This window comes from Macrosteles quadrilineatus, unplaced genomic scaffold, assembly GCF_028750875.1.
Source record: "Macrosteles quadrilineatus isolate MER2022 unplaced genomic scaffold, UCM_ALF_1.0 Scaffold_1__1_contigs__length_201487025, whole genome shotgun sequence".
NCBI lineage: Eukaryota > Metazoa > Arthropoda > Insecta > Hemiptera > Cicadellidae > Macrosteles > Macrosteles quadrilineatus.
In genome coordinates, this window is record NW_026542594.1 from 10,427,991 (window position 1) to 10,443,178 (window position 15,188).

General features: G+C 35.3%; 1 protein-coding gene across 1 annotated transcript; it reads right to left on the bottom strand.

Moving 5' to 3' along the window:
• Positions 1–185: 185 nt before the first annotated feature.
• Positions 186–14,223, bottom strand: LOC128982382 (UPF0389 protein CG9231). Its single transcript, XM_054401341.1, has 3 exons — positions 13,870–14,223; positions 3,177–3,270; positions 186–520 (listed from the first exon to the last, which is right to left on the bottom strand). The coding sequence occupies exons 1-3, from the start codon at positions 13,997–13,999 to the stop codon at positions 313–315; spliced, it is 432 nt and encodes a 143-aa protein (XP_054257316.1). The 5' UTR covers positions 14,000–14,223; the 3' UTR covers positions 186–312.
• Between the last annotated feature and the right edge of the window lie 965 nt (positions 14,224–15,188).

Below are 15,188 nucleotides of genomic sequence, written 5' to 3' on the forward strand. Positions count from 1 at the left end.
GGCCTTTGGCGGAGAGGGGAAACTAAAAATTTCGCGGAGGTCGTTTTCTAACCGGCAGACCTTTAGATCTAAATTCAGACAATTTTATTTTCTAAAAATTTTAAAATCCAAGTACAATAAAAACTAGTTTCCAAACACAAATTTTTAAGGCTGTTATAGGTAAACATTGAATAAGGAAGACCATCTACATATATGTATTTAATTAGGTACATTGAAAACAAACCATGCAAAAATATCTGGTAAATCACTATACAAATATAAATGGTAATATGAGTGATTGTATATTACAGTAATATCTACAAGTTAGTATCTCTAGGCAGTCTTAGCAGCTTCTTCTTTCTTCGCCTTCTCATTGTATTCTTTGTGCCAGTCCAGTTGTCGTTTTTCCACAGAATCGCCAGATTCTGCAGCCTTCCTACCGCTCCAGGCGGTGAATAAGCAGCCAAAAACAGTCGCAATCATCATGTAGTTAGCTACCTTGATTCTAACTCTGTTACGTTCCTTGTCCACTGTACCGAACCTAAAACATACAAGTCTGCATTCAACTGCTGCCAAAATCCTTTTTTTTAGCAACATTAAAATAATGTAAAATGTAAAACATTTGCATGATAAATGATGAAAAAAATTAAAAACTCATACTTTATTACCTAACTAACTATTTTGTAGCAAAACAAAAACTTTGTATAATTCATTTGACCAGTATCTAGTTCATTTGTATGTTTATCTAGCCAGTGGGATCTAGTTCAGTTATTACTGCTTATACCTTTAAGAGTGCAGTAGACTCTTGATAATTAGAAAATTGTGGGCCAAGCAATTAAATTTGAATTATCAAGAGTTTTGAATTATCAAGAGTTTGGTTTATTGGGAGAAAGATAAACCATTTGAATTACAAAGTGTTAATTTTTTAATACTGTTTTATGTAAGGTACAGAACTTTACAATAAAACATCTAATTTCAGTAACTTTTTAACAAACAACAGCTGTTATTTAGTTAGTTACATCTATTATTTTGTTTTATGTATTATTTATTATGTATTATTTATTACTTTATGTATTATTTTATGTATTTTATTATGTATTATTTAAACACATCTATTATTTTGTTAGATGGGAATGTTAAGTTCTTTTGCACATGCTTTGGCTTTTTGTTTTTCTTTAACACTCTTCTAGTATGGGGAGCCACCAGTAGATTGACAATTTACTTCTTCGTCAGGCCACATGACCGTCTTTTTAAATTAAATAGATAAATACAAAAAACCTCTTCGTCGACAAGTTATTTCATCGTCAGTCCTGTTGACCGGCCAGTAAAATTAAATTATTAATACGAGAATCCTCTTACTCGACAATTAACTCAACCGTCGTTTGACTCACTTGGTCGTCTTTTAGGTGGGGTTGTGTGGAGCGGCAGATATCAACTACTGTATCTTGTAGCGGCGGTTCAGTCATCACAATGCAGCGGACTAGTGAGAGGTGCTCATTTTTATTATGTGTAATTGTTTGTTTCTCAATCTATATTCTTTGATATACAGTGCAGTATATATAAACAGGGTGTCTAGTGGTCGGGAAAACAGTAAAATCGGGAATTAGTATTTAATTTCAAATTTTTCTTGAAAGAAAAGTCAGGATTTAGAATTTATTTTGTTGTCACAGTCGAGAAATTTTATGGACCATGTAAAGTCTAATGAAATATTCATGATTTTGCCGCAATCGCACAAGACAACGATCACGGTTTCATGACCGCGGGAGAGATGCTGCTGTTTCAACAGCTGCAGGAGATGTTCATGATTTTGCCGCGATCGTACAAGACGCTGATTACGTTTTCATAATATATTCCTGAAAAAAGTATTTGAATGATTCTTGAATGTGTTTAAGGCATTCTAATGTCATTAAAGTTTTAAATTACTTTTTAAAACCATTCATTACCATTTTAGCCATTTTAAGCAGACGCTAAAAACTTAAAAAGCTATTTCCTTATGTTAAAATGAGGTTTACGGTTGCTAATATTATGAGTAAAGAATAGGTTTTTGCTGTATTTACAATTCAGTTCATAACTCTTGGTTCGTGGTTTATCTTGTTTGTTTTTAACTCTTTGGTTTCTTAACCAAATTATTCTTTCATAGATGTTCCGTTACACAAGACTTAATGTTATAAAAGTAAATTTCATACCAGATTCTCTGATTTATAGGCCTACATATGACATTGATGCAAAGTGCAGATGAAAATGCAGACCGAATTTTTAAAATTAAAAATTCAGTCGAGTGGCCTGAAGTAAATTGTTGAAATGCTTCAACAAAACAAACATAGCAAACTAAAAAACTTAGTTTACAAGCAAACACCGTTAACCAGACAATAACTGCTCCAACTAAACACCAAAATGTCCAAAACTACTGTGGGAACAGAATGTATAGTTTCTTGTTATAACAGGAAGGGATCCCTGACTTTGAATTACTGCATGTTCCAAATCGGCCTGCCCTCTGCTTGGACTCCGAAATACCGAGTGTATCAAAATGCATGGTAAAACTTCAAAATATTGAGAGATTCTTTACCAACTAAGCTTTTATTTGGAATTATTGAAAATTTTGATTTATCGAGTGTTTAAATTACCAAGAGTGGACTATACCCGGTACCTTCTAAATATCTAGAATCATATCTTGTATAAGAACACCTTTTCGCTCATATTTTGTTTAAAACAAACAGAAGTTCTACTTGAGTACAATAGTTATTAATGTAGCTAATTCACAATTCAGGAGAAACGTACCAAACAGTTTCTCGAGTGAGGCTGCAGGGTGCAGCTGAAGGGATTTTAAAGCAGTTTGAATCGCGTAGTGCTCTGGCTGTAGATGTGAAAGGTGGATAATATTGGTCTTGTTGTCATGAGCCACTCATACCATTTCAGTCACCTTCCCGTTCAGCCGGAGTACTATGCAAGTCAAACTGCTTAATTTTTCTGCCATATTCTGTATTAAAAACAATAATTATTGTCTCTAACTGAGGGATAAAATGCTTTAAATCGAAGCTCATTCCTGATGTCTAATGGTTCAAAAGTGCATACAATGCAGTTATTTCCTTTCCCCAAACTAACCCATGAGATACAAACGATTTACTACGGTTAAACTAATTTAAATCCTTCAATCCTATTAAATAAAGTTTGTATCCTATTAACATAGCATTCCTTACGGTAAGTGATCGGGAACATCCTTCATAGATTTGTACCGTCCAGAAAACACTAAGAGCCTCTTATTCCAGTCTGATACTTTAATGACGTTTCTCACTGAAAAAAAAACACCAAAATTAATACTGTTTTACTATCTACGCTGTCCTAACTTATCCAATAAACAAACAAACCGTGTTTTTTAAGATGTATTTCACCAGTTATAATTATATAATCCTATATATTTTCAGGGTGTCCACATTCTGGAAAGTCAGGGATAGTCATGGAAAGTCATGGAAATCCCCAATGATGGATGGATTTGAGGGGATTTTTCAATGCTCTAGTCAATCTCTGTTCTTAAAGAAGCCGGCAATTAGACACTTGGTCAGGTCAAAGTCTAGTCTTGATACTCTTGACACTCTTGATACTCTTGACAACCTCTTTCACCGTCAAAGATGACAATAAGTTTTGTTGGTTGCCTCGAAAATACAGGGACAAGTCCGATTCACGCAAAACTGTACCATAAAAACTTGAATGTAAGCATTGGATTTTTTATAATAATTATTATATATGAGTCTACTTGCAGTATCTAAAGTCAATGGTACTTCTGGTTGAAGTAAATGGAATGTCTACTTGCAGTACCTATCCACAGTCATTAGGTAAGTACATTAGGTTCATGTAAATCGGATGTCTACTTGCAGTATCTCAGTCAATTGTTCATCTAATTCACATAAATAAAATGTCTAGTTTCAGTATCCAAAGTCAATGCTGTACCTGTTTCTTGTGAATGGTATATCTACTTCCAGTACCTAAAGTCAATGCTGCATATGGTTCACGTCAATGCAATTTATATCTATACTAGCTGTACCCGCGGGCTTTGCCTCGTTTAACTTCTTAATTTTCAAGATGAGCTCGTTCGCATGGCTCAATCACATCTTGGTTGAAGTTCGTTTGCTACGCTCACTCACTTTTAGGTTGGAGCTTGTTTGCTGCGCTCACTTGCCTTCAGGTTAGCTCGCTCGCTACGCTAACTCGCCTGCAGGTTGAAGTTCGTTCGCTACGCTCACTCACCTTTTGGTTGCAAATTAAGTGTTGTCATAAATTAAAAAAAATAATAGTGCTGCACCCTGTTGGTAATCCTTGCAACTTTTTGCTAGATTGCACATCATAGAACAGAACCAACTTGTTTAATTCAAACAGCTGTTAAGATTCATTAATTCTATTTAAATATGAGTACTCATAAGGTTAACATGGGAAACTCCAGAGCCACTGGGGCGGAGCCCGAGAGTCCGATCAGAATAAAAACAACTTCGTTTTCATATTTAATGCCTCAAGAATCAGTGTACCAAATTTCAGCCTCCTAGGTAAATGGGAAGTGGGAGAATTAGTGATGAGTGAGTCAGTCAGTCAGTCAGTGAGGGCTTTGCCTTTTATATATATCTATATAATTAATACGCTACATGAGACTTTGTCGGTTGAACTCCTCCGTCATTACTTAACCGATTTTATCCATTGACGTCTCATTGGAAAGAGCGTGTCGCGTAGATTTGCAAACTGGCCTTATATTTTTGAAAATGTCGCTTGGGCTCTGCCCAGTGGCTTTGAAAGTTCCCATGTTATCCTTATGAAGAACATAATTGTTTATATTTTGATCAGCTGTATAATTTAATTGCTGTTATTTATTTTTCGATTCAAAGTCTTTAAAACTCATCAGAAATTATGATGACTTTTATTTGTTTTTAAAAAACTACTTTACTCCTTTGCAATTGCTCGATTTCGAGCAACGTGTTTACTAGTAATTAATTAATATGCCAACACGAAATTTGTCTTTTGAACTCCTCCGCCATTTCTTAACCGATTTCGACCATTCACGTCTCATTTATATTATATTTATACCTTCCCATAGTTGGTTACTATGTCTGTGCTAAATTTCGTGCTGATCGCTTCAGCCGTTCAGGTGGAGTATTTGTAAAACAAAAGCAGGAGTGTAGTATAAGAGCTTCGCTCAATTATTAATTCAATTTATTACAGTTGTATTAGTTTGTGAGTTTTGAGTTTGTATTAGTTCAATACAATCTGTCCTTACTTTATCTTATAATCTAATTTAATATTTGTAGGATATTGTTGCAACAGTAATAATGTTTTGAGTTGTCAAGTTAATTGTAGCTATTTACCTTACAAGTGTAGTAAGAGCGTAGTGAGTGTTAACCTAAGTGACAGTGGCGGTTCCAAGGGGGGGGCTACAGGGGCTAAAGCCCCCCCCCCCTTGAACCCTGGAAAAATAAATCTAAACATACATTTTGTCCTTAAAACACACAATGTTATAAAACAGACATCAATGTAGGCCTACTTTTTATTAAACTTAATAAGCGATGGCAGGAGTAGTATTAAATTCCACATAGATAAACTTTGTGGATAATAGCACAACGAATAAAACAATATTACGCTATGGAAAGTTGTACGCATCATCCAATTTTTAAAACAGTCAGCTGTTGACATGCTATGGCAAAGGGTTGTGTTATATACTTCGATCGGCAAAGGTGAGCACCGAGTGCGCGAGCGAGGACCGGTAAACAGCTGATTTCCTGATGTTTCATTTAGTTGTCAAATTGTCTGCTAGCCACTAACTTTACACACACAGGCATCAATCAGCAATCAGCGGTAGCACCAGTAGCCTATTACCAATGCCTATATGTAAACACTAGTGTTAAAGTTTATATTCAATGCTATTACTGAATTCGATAATATAGGCTACATATTGTGACAGATCTATGAAATGGATAAAAACGTAAGGTTAAAATCGTGTCTACTTGCTTGCATGACAGGGAAAATGGAAGGGTTCTAGCCGTTAGAAATGGCTTTATAAAGTCAACAAACGGCTTTTAGGAGATATGGCTTCGTAGTCTACAATAGGCCTATGTTTTGAAATTCATGAATGCAAGTTCGTCATAGTTTGTTTTTAAAATGTCTACTTGCTCATGACAAAGACAAATAACAGGTAAAATGGGAGGTTTATGGACAGTTGAACACATATATAGACATTAATAATGGCTTTAGAAAGTCTGTAAAAAGCTTTTAGGAGGATATGGCCGTAGCCCACAATATGTTTTGAGATTTATAAATGCAATCGTCATAGTTAGTTTTAAAAATGACTATTCATGACAAATAAATAGGGAAATGGGAGGTTTTGCACACAGTTCTAGACGTTAAAACTGGCTGTAGAAAGTCACCCAAACGGCTTTTAGGAGGATATGGGCGTAGTCTACAGTGTGTTTTGAAATCCATGAATGCAATCGCCATAGTTTAACTTTTTAAATGTCTATTTGTTCATGACAAACAACAGGTGAAATGGGAGTTTATGGACAATTGGGCATGGTTTAAGGTGTTAAAAATGGCTTTAGAAAGTCACCAAACTGCCTTGAAAATTCCAAATTTTCCTGGGGGGAGGACCCCCAGACCCCCCCCCCTGCATTATTGGTAGCCCCCCCTTGACAAGGTCCTCGAACCGCCACTGCTAAGTGATGTTACTTACTTACTTGATACTTGTTAATATCCCACTGGAAGCGTATCTACGCCGTGGTCGTCAATGTATTATATTTACTCTTTTTCTCTTATTCAGTTACTCTTCAAGGAATTCTTTTACATTATATATTTTCTTCTCTACCAGGTACATTTTTAATTTTTTCTTGAGGCCATTTTGATCTTCACTTTTTAAATTTTGAGGTAAACTGTTGTATAATTTTATGCACATGTGATAGGGACTTTTTTTAACTAATGCTGTTCTTACTTGTTGTACATGTAGATTTTGTGCTTGTCTGGTGTTATAGTTGTGAATACTATTGTTGTTGGTAAAACATTCAGGTTTGGCTTTAACAGTAACGGCACATTCCAGAATATAAACTGCTGGTAGAGTTAAAATGCCAAGTTCCTTGAAGGTCTCGGCAGGAGTCCCGACCTCTCATTTTACAGATGGATCTTACTGCTCGTTTTTGTAACATAAAGATTCTTTGAGCTTCAGTACTATTTCCCCATAGTATTATGCCATAGGCCATTACACTATGGAAGCAACCATAATAAATTTGTAACAGGATGTTTCTATCGATTATATTCTGAAGTCTATGAATAAGATGGCACACAACTATTAATCTTTTTGCTATATTATCAATATGGTTTTCCCAGGATAAATTTTCAGATATTGTTATTCCAAGGTATTTAGCTGACTTTTCTTTCATTAGGTGAGTATCTCCCATTTTTAAAAGTGGTGAGTAGTCCGGTTCTTTCCTATTGTAAAATTGAATTAGACTGGTTTTTGAACTGTTAAGTGCCATTTTATTATTGGCGCTCCAATTAACCATTTTATTAATTCCTTCCTGAGTTTTCCTTATAACTGTTATACGGTCTTTTCCATAGGTAAGATGCCCCACATCATCTGCGAACATCAACAGTTCCCCGTCCTGGATCTCTTCAGGCAAATCATTAATATACAGAAGGAACAACACTGGTCCGAGATTTGATCCTTGCGGGACTCCTGTGTTGATACAGTCAGAGATATTTGATTTAAAAGTCTTTATAACATTCGTCTCACTGGTGTTTCTAATATTTACAATTTGGTATCTGTTTTTAAGGAATGACATTATCCAGTTTAGGGGATTATTCCTAATACCAATTTTTATTAGTTTGGTCTTAAGTATCTCATGATCCAGGCAATCGAAGGCTTTGGTCATGTCATATAAAAGGAGGAGAGAGTCCTCCATTAAGTCAATGTTGTCATAAATTTTTGTCATTAATTTAAAAACTGAGTCTATAGTTGATCTTTCTTTCCGGAATCCATATTGATTTTTACAAAGTATGTTGTTTTCTTCTAAGAAGGGCATGAGTCTATTAAGGAAAATTATCTCAAACACCTTGGAAAAAGCAGATTGGATTGCTACTGGTCTATAGTTAGCTGCAAGTTTTTTATCATTTTTCTTATGAATAGGTATTATTTTTGATATTTTTAATTTGTCTGGAAAAGTTCCAGTTGCAAAAGATTCATTGATGATCAGTGTAAAAGGTTTGGCAATAAATTCAGCACAACTTCCAAATAAATGGCACGGTACCTCATCAACTCCTGCACTAGTCCTCCTTCCCACGACAGTCATCACCCTCAGTACTTCCTCCTCTGTAGTCGGTTCTAGCCGCATGCAGTCATCGAAATCAAAATCTGGCCCATCGGTTAACTCCTGTACACCCTCGGTGACATTTCCATGCAGTTCAGTCAGCTTCCTTACTTCGTCAACAAAGACAGAATTGAACAGGTTTGCCACATCTACAGGGTCACTAATTAGAGATTCTTCATTTTTTAGGGTTATATCTTCATTCGCAGATGTTTTGTCGGTCAGGCTCCGTACTACTCTCCAAGATTCACGACTTATATTTTTGGAATGACTAATTTTATTTTGTATGAACCCTTTTTTACAATCAAGTATCAGTTTATTATGATCGGCTTTGGCCTGGTTGTATAATCTTTTCATTTGTAAATTATTTGAAGTTCTAGTATTCCAATAAAGGTCTTTTAAGGCTGTTTGTGAAGTTCTTATTTCATCGTTTATCCAGTTTACTGTGTTATGATTTTTCAGATTAGTCAGCACTTTAGGGAATGATATTTCAAACAAGTACAAGAAGGTTGAATAGAATTCTTCGAACATAAGATTAAATTTACTTGAAGGCTCATCACCACGTAGGCCTACTTCCTCCAACTTCCATTTATTAATTTTGAGCAGACGACAAAATGCTTCCAAGGCTGGTTTAGAAATAATTCTTTTTTCAATCTTGTAGTTCCCAGTTAGGTTACTTTTTACCCCAATTTCAGCTAAAAGTATGTTGTGGTCACTTAGAACGTTTATATCTGATCTCACTCTGATTATATTTAAATTAGGCTCTGAGATAACATAGTCAAGTTGAGTGCATGTTGTCTCAGTAACCCTGGTCGGGCCTTCAAACATCACTTGTAGTTCGTAAGTATTTATTAAATCTAACAGGCAACTCTTGTTTAAAGATTGTACCAAATTATCAATGTTTAGATCCCCGCATAATAGCAATGGTAAGTTATATTTGCTTCTTATTAGATTCAGTGCTTCATCCAGTATATCCAGAAACTCAATAAACCTCTCTTCAAAAGGTGGGCGGTATACATTTAAAACAATGAACTTGAAATCGCTGAAAGAGACCAGCAAACAACAGCCTTCAAATACCCCCTCAACACTTAGAGAATTAACTTGTTTAATTTCACTTACTTTTATTGCAGAGTTGTTTTTAATTAGAATAGAGGAGCCTCCTCCAACAGTATGGGATCTGTAATATTCTGTTTTTGTATCATAGCCATTTATTTTAAATGTGGATTTCTTATCTTCAGTTAGCCATGTTTCTACTAAGCAGACTAGGTCGGGATTATGTTCATCCAATGTTACTTCAAAAGCATCAATTTTATTACATATAGATCTTATATTTACAAATAGTAATTTTAATTTTTTGGTAACTGAATCCTGTTTAAGCTTGGGCTTCATCAAAACTTTGGGCCCACATGGTCTCATATTTAGTTTTTTTGAGGGAGGCTTACTAAGGGTGCAGGCCTACCTTGGTTCCACCTAGATGATTTAAATGGGCTCACCAGCACACCTTCAGGCCACATCTCAGCATTCATAACATTTTCAAAAAACTCACTCGGTATACCCACTTTAAAGGACTTGTATGTTTGGTACTTTGTATTTAAGTTTTCACAGTGAACCTCATTAGGCCTACCCTTGCAAAGTTCACTCACAAACTCACGAAGGTCAGTAGTTTCCACATTTGTGCCGATCCTTGATATAAATATCCAAGAACGTCTTGGTGCAGCAGTCAATTTACTTGTGGGTTGTGATTTGCCAATAATTAGCGTAGGTCTAGGTTTTTGATTGTTGGACAGATTTTGTTGGATTTTGGATTTAGGATTCTGAAATTGAGTCCTATTCTTTTTCTTATTTTGATAAATTTTCCAATCATCCTTGTGTGATTCCTTAGTTTGGTTAAGTTCAGATTCTTCATTGATTGAAGTGATGTCCTCCACGTGTGGTTCTATTTCCATTTTCTTCGGCTTCTTTAGGGCTTCCCGGTAAGAGTTTATACATTTACGTGCAGGTTCTATTTCAATTTGGCTAGCATTATTATCTTCTGGTGTTACTTTAACTTCGCTTTTTAGCTCATGGATTTCCATTGATACGGCTGTTAAACGATCAGTCACCTCTCGGTCTCTCTTCTCCACTGCCTCCATCCTATTGGCTAGTTCTTTCATAGCGGATGAATTGTTTTGTATACTATTCAGTAAAATATTTAAAATTGACGATGATTCCTCATTTTCATTTGATAGGCCAGCTTTCATGTCAAGAAGGTCCATAACCATAGGCCTACAGGTCTGACAACACCATGTAACACAGTCAGCAATTTTATTAAGGCACTCATACTGGTCTTTGGAAAGCTTTGCACATCCTAGGTCGTACCACGATTTACATGGGCCTTCACAAAAAACAGCTTCACTATCAGGAACTACATCTTTGCAATGCCCACACCTTTCTTTTTCTTCATTTCCAGAGTTATTTCTAGGTCTACTTGTCTTATTTTTCTTAAACTTACTCATTATCGTTATTCTTCCTTTTTATGCTTAAGTAGCCTAAGTCAATTCTAAAATAATTATTAGCCTTCTAGGTAAGCTTTGTCTTGGATTGGTGGCAATACAGCCTAAGTTACTATTTAAATACAAAATGGTTTTCGTTAAATCAGTTGGCTTAATTTAACACATCCTATTTTAACCTGTTTGGTCAAAATATTAAAGCATATTTTTATTAAAAATATGTAAAAATCGTTTCAATAAAATGCAGTTAGTTATGTTTTCTCACAGGAGCCAAGTTGCAAGTTAACTCATTTGCAATTTGCAATTTGATTATTGAATTGTGAACACGAATGCACTATGCAGCTTACGTAATGGCGGCAGGTGGTCGTCTTGAGTTGTATCACTGTAGTACTTACGTTGAAATCAATTAAGTACTGCTGAGATGTTAACACGGTCTTGCGTAACGTGTAACGTACAAGATTTTACCTGACCCGACAATGTACAGGGGGTTACGTAAAATATTTGTAGCTGATTTCTAGCGTTGAACGTCGTTGGCTCCATAGAGGTATATTTTTTTAAGTTGAGCACTCAATGTTATTTAAATTAAGTTTCATTAATTCACCGAGTGAGTTTTTGAAACTTTACTTCACTCGTGAGGTAAAGAAGTTGTTTACATCACGCTTGGGATAGGGAAGTTTAACATGGCGGATTCGGTAAAAGTATTTTCTAAGTTAAGCTAAATTTTGTAAAACACTGTAAACTCAATAAAAATAAATAATAAAAAGTATATAGGAGATTATATGTTTTGAACATTGTTTAAAATTGAAATAAATGACTAATCAGTAGGAGTAATTTGGCCCCAACAGTGCTACATAAACTCACTTTAGGGTTAATCTATTGGCCTGAAAACACAACTTTTTGCGTTACGTTTAGCCTTAAGGACCTTGTTTTGAAGAAGGTGATGCATTATGTAAAAGTTGGTTGGCCTAATAAGTGTCCAGATGAGAACTTGAAGCCTTACTTTTCCAAGAAAGATGCACTGACTCTACATAATAACTGTCTTCTGTGGGGAATAAGAACTGTTATTCCACCTAAATACCGAACTTACATCATGGACTACGGTACTTGCATGAATCTCACAATGGCATGGTCAATTGGTCATAATGAAGTCTGAGGCTCGGGGTCATGTGTGGTGGCCAGGTATGGGTGCTCTAATTGAACAGACTTGTCACCATTGCCGTGAATGTACGTAACTTGTTTGCAAAAAATTTACCAAGTAAAACACTAGTCAACTGGCCTAAATAAAGTGAACCTTGGAGTCAAATCCATTTAGATTTTGCTGACATACGTAAAGTATGTCAATACACTGAATACAGCTCAGCAACTTTTTTAAATGTACACCCTCATACAATAAATAAAATTGAAAGGAAAAATCTTTATTTGCCAGCCAGTAGCTCACGGACGCTAGCAACATCTTGAAAGCAACATGGAATTTAAGTTTTCTCTAACTTAAGCTCAATGGGTAGACTGTTGAAAAGTTTAATTCTGTTGTACAAGAGGTGATGTTTAAAAAATAAGTGGAGTGTTTGGGAATTTTACAGTTGATCGCGGAGTGCAATGGATAAATGCAGGAATGAGAGTCGACATGAAACTTGGAAAGGTTTAGCCTGACAAATGACAGCGTCTCAAGGATGTAGATGGAGGGAAAAATTAAAATTCCAGATGAGCTGAAAACCTCTTTGCAAGAATGGCGACGAGGGAGACAGAAAATGGTTCTTACTGCGTTCTTCTGAAGCCTAAACAAGAAAAGTGTTCTTTGATTTTCAGCACCCCAAATCGGCAGAGCATATGAAAGAAAAGGATATCAACCCGTAGTAGGCTGAAAGAAGAACATCAGGATTTAGCAGTTCTGGACAAAGTACGCATGACTAAGAGGCCCCTGCTAACCCTGCCCATAGTAGTAGTCAACATGTTGATAAAAGTTCATCTGGTGCAACCCAAGAAATATCACTGATTCTGTTGGCTGAACCAACGGTTGATTCAAGAGAAGTGATAAAGAAGAGTCCTTATCGGTTTGAGATAAGGAAATTTAGAAACTGGGTTTTTGATGTATTTCTTTTTAACCTTTTGACGTAAAACCATTGAATGAGCTTGTTGGCTTCAATGTAGGTTCTTTGTTCAAGTTCAGCTGAAGTAGGACTAGAGAGTGTCAGTTGGAGAGGTTAGGTATCAAAGTTCAGCTAAAATGACAATACCAATGTAGGCTACAGTTTAAACTAAAATTTTGGACCTAAAAATAGGATGGGAACCGTTTCTTAAATGGTCTATGCTCATATCGATTGAAAATATCGATTTGATTAGTAAACCTTCATTCGATTTCTTCTTTCTATAAGTTTACTTAGCCTACCCCTATATCAATTATAAAATTGAAATGTTATAACCTAAGCTTACCAACCAAACTTGCTGATAATGAAAACATCGAATGAAGGTTTAACTTAATAACCGATCGATATTTTCAATCGATATTAGCGTAGCCCTGTTAAGAAACTGAACAATAACCAAGACAATATATATGCAGATAATTCTCTGATCAGAGTACAAAAAGGCAGTTGAGTAGGCTGTTATAACCCTTTGAGTGCCATGCAATGATATATCGTTTTGCACAACACCTGAAAAATACTTCACAACGATATATCGTCGTCGGTAGTCTTACCTAAAATTAAGTTACATTGCAACGATATATCGCGGCGGCGCTAATTTCGATCATGTGAGTTTTAATGGGCATATCGGTTGACTCGGTTGTTATTTTAAAACAACGATGATTTCAATCGATTTCTCATACGATCGAGGCACGATATATCGTTTCTTGGCACATTTGGGATGAAATTTATAGCCTACTTTTACTGAATTGTATTCTTGCGCACTAGGCTAAGTTTTGTCCCTATGGAAAGCCTGGCACTTTTCGGACATACCTAGTAAAAAACTCTGGCACTTTTCGGAAAGTACCAAAATAAATTTCTGGCACCCAAAGGGTTAAAGCAATCCTAACTACCTCACTTATCTATTCCAAGACTAAGCACAATCCTGCAACTTACCTAGTTCTTGAGCTGACATCCCTGCAACCTTCTCCTCAATTGTCTGCTTTTTATCACTTAGCCCTACATTTTTTGAACAATAATTTCTGGCAGCCCTAATGACTCTCATTACATTTATATTTAAAAGCATTTTTCTTAAAACCTTCACAATTGTTTACAGGTCACTCTGTTGACATTTCTATTTCAGTGCGTCAATCAATCGTCGAATCGTCAATTGAGTTGAGTTGAGACTTGAATTCTTGGTTCTTGAATAATAAAAATAAAAATAATGACAACACAACATCAACAGCTGGTAGCAGATCAGCACATCTGCAGACAACACAACAAGCCGCTATCCGCTATCTCATTGGAGGAAACCTAAAAATTATTACCAACACAAATTTCACGGCACTGTAAAAAGTTTGTATTCTCAATGATTATCAATCAGCAATCAGCTCAGCTAACACTTACAGCTAATCTATGTGTACGAAATTTCAAACAAGAACTACACCTTTTCCACTTTTATTTCAGAAAGGGTCAATTGTATTTCAGAATAGTCATTTGTATTTCAGAAATGGCAATTTGTATTTCAGATGTAAGATTTTAATTTTAGAAAGCGTCAATTGTATTTCAGAATAGTAATTTTAATTTCAGAAATCATCACTTTTATTTCAGAAATTATAATTTATATTCCATAAATGATTATTTGTATTTCAGAAGATATCAATTGTATTTCAGAAATAATTTGTGTTAACAACTTTGTCATCAGCTTTAGGATTTAGCTATGAATTCGTTACGAGAAAAAAACCTTCAGTTAGTATAATTTTGGTATCATAGGATGTGATTCAACTCGGAAAAAATATCTCATCAGGCCCTGGTCAAATCAGGAAAAAATCTTGATAAACGGCTGAATTTTCTAGGCTAACCTAATTAACCTAAACTTAACCGTGGGCTTCTTATAATTAACTTTTAATCAGATCCGCTACGACTGTGCAAAATTGTCTAATCGATCATTTCTGAAATACAATTGATTTTGTCTGAAGTACATTTGACTAACCCTGAAGTATATGTGACAATCTCTGAAATACATATGACTACTTCTGAAATTCAATTGATGTGCTCTGAAATTAAAGTTACTTGTCTGGAATGCAAATGATACTTTCTGAAATAAAAATGATAATTCTGAAATACAATTGATGCTTTCTGAAATTGACTTGACACTTTCTGAAATAAAATTAGAAAAGGTGTAGAAACGTTACACAATCTAAAATATGGATAAACAGAGAAATTGAAGACAGATATACCTCAGACAATAGCAACGGACAGTGCACTCACTCATA